This window comes from Panicum virgatum, chromosome 2K (assembly GCF_016808335.1).
Source record: "Panicum virgatum strain AP13 chromosome 2K, P.virgatum_v5, whole genome shotgun sequence".
NCBI lineage: Eukaryota > Viridiplantae > Streptophyta > Magnoliopsida > Poales > Poaceae > Panicum > Panicum virgatum.
Genome location: NC_053137.1, coordinates 40,043,405 through 40,052,561, shown reverse-complemented (window position 1 = coordinate 40,052,561; position 9,157 = coordinate 40,043,405). Strand labels below are relative to the sequence as shown.

Below are 9,157 nucleotides of genomic sequence, written 5' to 3'. Positions count from 1 at the left end.
GTACTTTTGAGTCTTGATAGACTGGAGAATTATATGATACAAAGGCTACACGTGTCGACACATATTTCTCTGAATAAATTGTATACAACATTCCAAGTCATTCAATTAATAAGACCATGGCAGAGTGTTTTGAACACTCTTATTGGAACTTGTTGAATGAAGTAGTACACACAGAGATAGTCTTGCTCACCAAGAAAGAGATGGTTTAGCTTATGGAGCTAACATCTCAAGGTATCTTTACTGTGGGATACATAAGTTTTCTCATCCTAGAATGGATTGAGAACAATATGGTGGTGAGATACAAAGCAAGACTAGTAGCACAAGGGATTTACGCAAAACCCAAGCATTATTTTTCAATGCAAATTATTCTCTAAAATAATTGTTATAAAGTTTTGATAATATCTTTTGATTGGCAGTACAGAAGCATCTATCATTGCAATTGATAGTTGATAGATTTAGTGATTGCATATATCATATGATCACTTGGTTTGGCATATTTGTGAAGCTTCCGGGAAGGAGTTCACATAATCAACCATCATACATAAAATCGCAACACATAATCTGTATTGCTTAAGTCACTATATGGTTTAAAGCAGTTAAGTCGAATTTGGTACTATCGACTTTGTGTGTATTCCTTAAATTTAAGGGATACAAGGTTGATTACACGTGGGTGTTCATTTTGTTGTCCTTAATTGAACTTCATAGACTCATATGGTGGTCAATAAATTTGACACCATTAGTAATGAACAAACATTGATAGCGCGTGATAATCAAAAGACGGAGTTTAAGATGGAAGATACAGACTAAACCAATATTTTATTTTGTGTTTATTATCTAAGCATCTTCTCTCAAGGTTTTGTACAAAGCTTCTATATCCAGATCATATTGAGCGATTCAATATGAAGATATCCTATGGTTGTTCCATCTCTAAAAAAGAGAGATTATTGTATGTCATAGTGATTGCGATGAGATAATAGAACATATGGTTCATTATCTCCGTGCTATTGATGCACTGATATATCTTGCAAAATATTCCCGGCCGGATATTATTTTGCAAAGATTTGCTTTCTAGTAGCAGCTCTAGTCCAACCAAATATTGGTAGATTGGAATTAAGAGTATCTTTTGATATCTCAAATAGCACATGTGATTTTGGTATAATCCATGATCCGATTATATGGTTATAATGATTCTGGTTATTTCTAAGATCCCAAAATCCAGATCATTGGAAGGCTTAATGTACATATAGAAATATCATTTTGTAATAGTTTTTAACTAGACATTTAATGGCCAATTTCACTACTCATTCTTATATTGTATTACACAAGTCTTCACATGAATGTGTATAGCTTGACAGAATGATATATAACATATTGAAGTTATGTGGTGTTGATTCTATTGAATCAATAGGCATTACCTATAAAGGTAATGCAACTTGTGTTGTGTAGATGAAGACAAGTTACACATAGTGTAATATTTTTGCACTAAGATGGTTCTGCTCCATAAGTAATATGGACATACGAAAACTTTCAAACTAAGTAATGTGATAATCTCGCTGAGATGTTCACAAAGTCTACCATACTCAACATTTCTTATGTGTTGAGTGCATTGGTATGAAATTACTTTGAGATTTGCATGTATTAGGGGGAGAGTCTCTCTGAATAGTATCTTGTTGCAAACATCATATTGCACTCTTTTCTTTCTATGAGTTTTTTCATTGGGGTTTCTCATATAAAGTTTTTAATGAGGCAATATCAACACAAGGTCATATCATATCATCAATTTTTTCCATGGGGTTTTTGGTGGATGATACTCAAACATAACATGCACTGTACTCTTTTTTTTATGTGAGTTTTTTCTTTAAGGTTTCTCATATAAAGTTTTTGATGAGGCAATGCCAGAGCAAAGGTATATGCTATGTAGGGATGTAAATGGTACAGATATTTCCCGACCGTATTCGAATTCGATCCGGTCTGGAAGGGTTTTTATCCGTCCGTATCCGATTCCGAGTATCTAATATCCGTAACCGATCTGTATCTGAATGCTCAAAAGTTATATTTTTATAATGTCGATATCCATTACAATCTTATCTGACAAAAACTAACACTATCCGTATCCGAGTCCGTTATCGAACACAAATATGAAAACAAATACGATATCAATGATATCCGTCCGTATCCAATCCGTTTTCATCCCTAATGCTATGTCATCTATTTTCCCCACAGGGGTTTTTGGAAGATGATATTTGAAGCATATTGACCATAAAGTCAAGGTGTTATTAGACTAAGACTTTGGGTTTGTCTCAAGGGTCTACTAATATTGGTAATTGTATATTATGGTGTCTCTTCTTATTTTTCCCACTGGGTTTTAAGGAGTTTTGCCTAGTGTACCAGAATTACTTTGGTTTTTTCCCACAGGGCTTTCCAAATATTCTCCTCATATTTTTCTTGAAAGGTTTTTGGGGGATTTATATACGTATCGCATCTTCTGATTTTTCCCATAGGATTTTCAAGGAGTTATTCGATTGATTACAAGACCACAAAAAGATTAAATTGATTATAAGACCATAAGAAGAAGAAAATTGATCAAGGGGGAGTGTTATGAAGAAATTAGAATTAGTGATCAATTTCTGTAATAGTTAATTAGATTAGTTATTAGGCGGTTGCCTTTCACGAAAGGGCCAATCCACAAAAGGACCAACTCACGAAGAGGCTATTTACGAAGGGACAAGTCCCTTCGGGAATAGACATTTTTCTTTCTTGTATATATAAAAGAAGCGATCTAAACCATCAATCAATAGAATCAACTATTTTATTCACTTTTACTTCTAGCAGTTTCGACAGGCACACGGTCGACTCGATCGCCCGCAGAACTGATTCACATGGCGGGTCTCTCGGACCTGGTCCCGTCATTGTGTCCTGCCGTCCTTATCCACGGGCCAGCCTTCTCCTTTCCTTTTCGCCGTTTCCTTTCCTTTGCTCTCTCTCTTCTGTACAATGGATCTCGAGATTCACTGAGCCAAACAGAGGACCTATTTAGATTTTTACCTGTAAACCCCGTAAATAAAAAAAATATCACATCGAATATTTTGACACATGTATAGAGTAGTAAATAAAGTCTATTTACAAAACTTTTTACATGGATGGGCTGTAAATTGCGAGACGAATCTGATAAGCCTACTTAATCTATGATTTGCAACAGTGATGCTACAGTAACCATCCGCTAATTATGGATTATCATGGATTAATTAATATCATTAGATTCGTCTCGCGATTTACAATCCATCTATGCAAAAAATTTTATAAATAGACTTCATTTAGTACTTCAAATTAGTAAGATTCCTTTGCAAAATTTTTACACGTAAACAACTAAACACGGCCAGAGAAGGCACGGAGCTCTGCAAGAGGAGTCATGCAGTAGAGTCGGCAGGGAGCGAAGAGGCGCTGATCTCCCCCGACGAGCAAGGGTGCGGTGGCCCAGTAGCTGGAACCGCCATGGCGGGCGGGGGAGCACGGCCCGACGAGGTCGAGGTCCCTAGCGATAGAGAGCGGCATGACCTGGAGGAGCAGGGGCGAAGCTCATTCAAAAAATACTTGTATTTATTACTTTTAAGTAAAAATAACATATAAAGAAAAACTAGCTCCCTGAACTATTTGCGCGGGATATCTTGCTTGTTACCGCTATTCTCGTGTTTTAAGAGGCGTTCCATAATAATGTTCTCGCCACTTGCTAGAATGATAAGATAAGCGATTAATTGCGTCTAATTATTATGAGTGCGATTAACACGTGCACTCATACCCGTTTTGCGCACTACTCCAAACTTAGTAGGGATTAGACTTGCAAGATCGTACTCCCTTCGTTCCAAATTATAAGTCATTCTAAGAATTTTTGAGTGTCAAAGTTTTTCAAGTTTGACTAAATTTATATGACAAGATAATAACATTTATGATACCAATTAAGTATCATTAAATTTTTTATTAGTTATATTTTCATAGTGCACCTATTTGATGTCACAAATCTTTATATTTCTTTCTATAATTTTGGTCAAATTTTGAGATGGTTTGACTCTCCAAGATTCTTGGAATAACTTATAATTTGGAACGGAGGGAGTATAATAATGCAAAATCTATCAAGTGCTTGATAAAATTTTTCACAAATGAATAAATTTAGGTTCAATAATGGCATCATATATATTATGCTCGCAAATACAACCTTCGTTCACAGCTTTAAATCACAGTATTGAGCTCAAAGTCTTAAACAGTAAGATACAAGCACAACAGACTAGACTGGGGGAGTTTCAAAATAGAAAATAATTATGAACAGTGGAGACACGGCACATGATGATGATATATTCATCAGCTGTCTTCAGGCAGACATGGCTGGAGCTTGTGCTGGCGATACCGCCTTTGAAATGGGATGGTCCCTTCCATAGGCGGCCAAAACAAACACTAGTATGAGCCAAGATACGCTGAACATATTTACCAGGACTATCTGTGTGTACACCCGTAATGTCCAGATTGCCCCTTTCCTAACAAACAATGGTACTGCAAAATGGGCCCAATTCAGCCAAAAGTCCTTGAAGTTGTATAGCACTACAAGAGGACTCATGACACAGATCGCAATGGAAGTCTTTGGAAAGACAGGAGATAGGCTTGTGTACACACCGAGTGCAAAGGCAACTACCAACGCCATGATGGAATCATGCATAAAGGTAATGCTGTGGCGAAAGTGGTCTTTGCGTCTCCCCAAGTTAAGCCTTGCAGACCCAGCATACATGGAAGCAAGGGTAGCAATTATGGAACAGATGAAGGCTAGTGTGTTGGCTATCATGAATGCATGAAAGGCAAACGTCCCAGCCAGTGTAGGTGTACCTCCGTTTTTACTAGTATCAGCTCTGTAACCACCAGGCAAGGCAAACATCGCACCGAATGTCACGGTGGCGATTAGAACCGGGCCAATGGATTGGGACTGTGTCGAATCCTTCAACATCTCCAGCTCTTTTTCTTTGTAGTTCGTCTTTACTCCGTGATGATCTTCATAGTTTTCATCAAAATGATCCTCACGAGACGCACCTCCTCTAGCCCTGGCGAATTTGAGAGCCCTGTATATCCACACTTCAGGGTCCGCCTAAGGAATAAAAATAAAAACAGGTTAAAAAGGCATTAGTTGCTCCCCCTCCTTCAGTTAAACAACCATCATGTTTAACAAGGGCGATCGATCGAGGAGAGGACGAACATATTACCGTTGCATCATAGAAAGACGGGCGAACATTATATCGTGCAATATCTAGAGGAGTTTGCCCGTCCTCATTTGTTAAATTCAAGTTGACTTGCCTATTCCCAAATAGAAGACGAAATATATCAAGGCTTCCATGTTTTACAGCCAAGTGAAGTGCAGTGTTCCCTTGGTTGTCTTGCATATTCATAATCCATGCTAGAGATGGATCTCTGCAAGCATATCTGACCACCCTCACATTCTTCTTCTCAACAGCAACATGAAGGAACGTCCTCCCCTTAGCGTCACGCAAACCGGCGCTACTGGGACATTTGCTCACAAACTTGGCAATGGGAATTTTTGGGGACGAAAAAATGGCACCGGACGCCTTCGCAGCGGCCGCCACGTGTATGGGAGATAATCCATCATTGTCCGGTAGGTAGAGTACAGATGTGGTGGCGTCAAACACTTGTGTACATGCGCTTCCTCGATTTCCTGCCCCCCACAGGCCTGCTGCAAAGTGAAGTGGAGTACTACCATTTGCATCCCTTTCTGTTGTAAGGTCCTTATTCTTGTTCCACCTCAATAACTTTTTTGTAAGCTCTACAAAATTCATGAACTCTTCTGTTAATCCAATCAACATATGGGAGGAAGAAAAAAAACAACACTCGAAAAATGGTACTGTCTTTGCAAAAGAGCTAAATATAATCACAAATGATACTTTTGTCTGTCAGAGTATATTAAATTCTAACATACACATAATTTGTAGCTATTTTTTATTATGCATCTATCAGAAAATTAAAACAGACGCATAATATATTCTAGCAGAATATGGTGTAGACGTTTTAAGTTAGATTTCCAACTAGAGGTTCCTTTTGGAGCCTACACATTAATAATCCCCGTAAGCAAAAAAAATAGAAATATACATAAAGAAATCCTAGAAATTCTAATTCTAAAAAAGCATCCTACTGTTGATTGTATGGACTCTGTAACAATCAGATATAATTTATTTCCAAATTATACACAGGGAAATTATTGGGGAATTGCTAAGAGATGAACATAGTAAATAAAATAAATGTATCCTTATACCCGCAAAAAAAATGTAGTATGCTTCTAGTAAAGTATGTACCTGGGCCTCGCAGAACCGCAGCATGCAATGCATTTTGTCCATTTGGGCCGGAATAAGATATAACATTATTTTCACTTTCCTCATACAGCGTCTCTGCAATGGTGTTGCGTTCCAGTAGGATTGCTACATACAGTGGTGAAGTGCCTTCTTGGGGAAAACAAGCCAATTTTGGATCGGTTGCCAATAAATCCTGGACCAATTGATGAGACCCATTACGGACAGCCACATGCAAAACGGTCTCGTTACTATTGTTCTCCTGTCGTACGAGCTCCTGAACAATATTCTCGGCAGTTGCTAGATCAATAAGATGAGAGACCATTTGGGACTTCCCTGCCCTTGCAGCACAGTGCAGCGGCGTGTCACCCTTGTAGTTTTGCCTGGACAGGGAACCTTGATCCTTGCCGTGTATGAGGGCGGCACACTTGACAAAGTTACTGTCCTCCCCATTGGCTGCCACCAAATGCAGTGCGGTGTCTCCCTCCACGGTAACACCCTTGAGAAGAGACGCTGCACTGGTGCCTTCTTCCACGTCAGTAGCAGCTGGCCCTGGCTGCATCGCCGAGCTTCCGTTGGCTCGATGACCTGAGGGAGGATATGCCGCTAGCTTGTCAAGAAACTTTTGGCTAGGAGTCTTACTTGAATGCCCTTCTTGCAGGTCTTCCCTGTCGAGAAGAAAGTTGATTTCTTCCCAGTCGCCTCTGCATGCGGCCTCTGCTAGCAGCGGGTGCATGCTCGCCGGTGTAGGCTTCTTGGCCGGTGCTTCTTGCCTAGATATTACCACCACCATGGTAGTAGCTTCCTCCTTGCTCACCAGTTCTTTCAGGCGCTGGCAATCCCCATGATCGGTGGCCACCATCATTTTGGCATCCATGGCCACTTCTCGAGCAGTAGCCGCCGTGACCAAGCTAGGAGGCGGCTGTGCCATAAGTTGCAACTCCCTCCGTCGACCTTTGAACTTCCTGCTACTTGCACTTGGATTGGATTATTGCTCAATGTAAGGGTCGGTTGTTCGTTCAAACCCAATCGGGACAGTCGTCTTATATTGCATATATGCATGCTGCTCTGCATGTTGGAAGCTTGGCTTTTCTTTTTGCTATAATCTCCCTTCGTCAGACGTCTAGGATCTGATGCCATGTCTGGACTATACGCTTTTTGGTAGAAAACTTTAGGAGCACATCATTCTGTGTCACCAAGAAAAAGACATAGTATGAGGTTGACCACATAATGAATAGAAAAATTAGGGTCATTATTTACAACTATGTTGGCCAAACAAAACGCACCGTTGCCCTGAATCAATGTCGAGCTTTTTGTTAGCCCATTGTATTCACACAACCGATTCAATAGTTGTGAGATTTCATGCACCCATACTTTTTAGGCACTACTATATATAAAATGGTTTCTCTACACACGCCGCCCACCGGTTCAAATTGCCATCAGATATGGGCCGCGGAATGACATGTGTGAGCCCTGGAGATACATTGTTTCTTTATGGTTGTAAATTTACTTGCCAATACCGTCGCAAGCACATGTTTATTTGAGTAGCTATCTGAACAAGGAATCAAACACAGACCGGCACGCACTGGCAGCAGTCCTTTACATATGAGTACTTCACAAGTAACAGACAATAATAAATCTTCCTACACAATCGCAGGTAGTACTCCCTGCCAAGGACCTGCTTTAATTCAACAATTTTTGTGAGAAGGACGGTTCCTGGTATCATATTCTTCTAATGGTGGTGGTGTGAAGAGATGTTGGAGAAGCCAAAAAAATCTCTTATGTTTGTATCTATCTATACTGTAAAGATCGAAAACAATTGAAAACTTTTTTCACTCACATTGGGCCAACAATACCCCTCATGCCGGACCCATCTGTCAAGGCCAAAGAAGGTGGAAAGGGGTGGAGACCCATAAAAACTGCGAGTTAGAGATTGTTTCTACCAAAAACGAATTATTTTTATCACCAATTCCACACCTACCCGCCGCATATACCCATATACATCCACAAATTGACCGACTGGACCGGCTGCCGGCGCCACGGCCCGTTCGCCGCACCGCAGGCCACCACCACCACGGCCTCCTCCGTGCTTCTGCACCCTCGCGGTCTACGGCGCGGAGCCCCACCGGCCAGAGCACCATGTGGAGCCATGGGCCCGCCGTCACCCAGCCTCGCGGCGCGGGGCCCCGCTCGCCGTGCTCGCGCCCATTGACCGTGCCTCGCGGTCGCGGCGCTGTTCCGCGGTCCCACCCACCTGTGCGGCGCCGCTCCAGCGCAACGGACTGCCCGCACGCGTCCCCGCGTGGGCAGCAGTCGAGTTGCATGCAGAGCGCATGCAGCATGCCCGCCCTCTCTTGCGCGGCCGGCTCCGATTAAGTCCGCGCTGCCTGCTCAGACCTTTGGGAACTCTGATGAAACCAGGGACCAGGCCAAATCCAAACAAATATCGTGACGGAATCGTTCGATCGAATTCTGACGAAATTTCAGAAACAAGCTCAAGAAGATTTGCTGGAGCCTTTTCTAAAGTAATAGCTCGGTCCCCTGCGCCTGGGACGGAATGCATCCACCACCCATTTGCACTCAGCACGAAATGCCTGCACCCTGCAGGAGGCTGCTGCTGCTGCTGCCGGGAAGCCGGAGTAGGCACCCGTGGAAACGTCGACGTGACCGGAGAGGCACTCTCGCTCGTCTCGCGCCGCCAACCCTTGCAGAGCTTCACCAACAGGACGCACGTACGGCGAGCAAAGTCATCGCTGCCTGGCTCTCCGTCGTTGCCGGGGAGGCCACATCAACGACGACGGGTTCGTGCCAAGCTGGTTCCT

At 42.0% G+C, this 9,157-nt stretch overlaps 1 protein-coding gene across 1 annotated transcript; it reads right to left on the bottom strand.

Moving 5' to 3' along the window:
- Window positions 1-4,202: 4,202 nt before the first annotated feature.
- Window positions 4,203-7,346, bottom strand: LOC120676280 (protein ACCELERATED CELL DEATH 6-like). Its single transcript, XM_039957518.1, has 3 exons — window positions 6,342-7,346; window positions 5,241-5,815; window positions 4,203-5,125 (listed from the first exon to the last, which is right to left on the bottom strand). The coding sequence occupies exons 1-3, from the start codon at window positions 7,264-7,266 to the stop codon at window positions 4,364-4,366; spliced, it is 2,262 nt and encodes a 753-aa protein (XP_039813452.1). The 5' UTR covers window positions 7,267-7,346; the 3' UTR covers window positions 4,203-4,363.
- Between the last annotated feature and the right edge of the window lie 1,811 nt (window positions 7,347-9,157).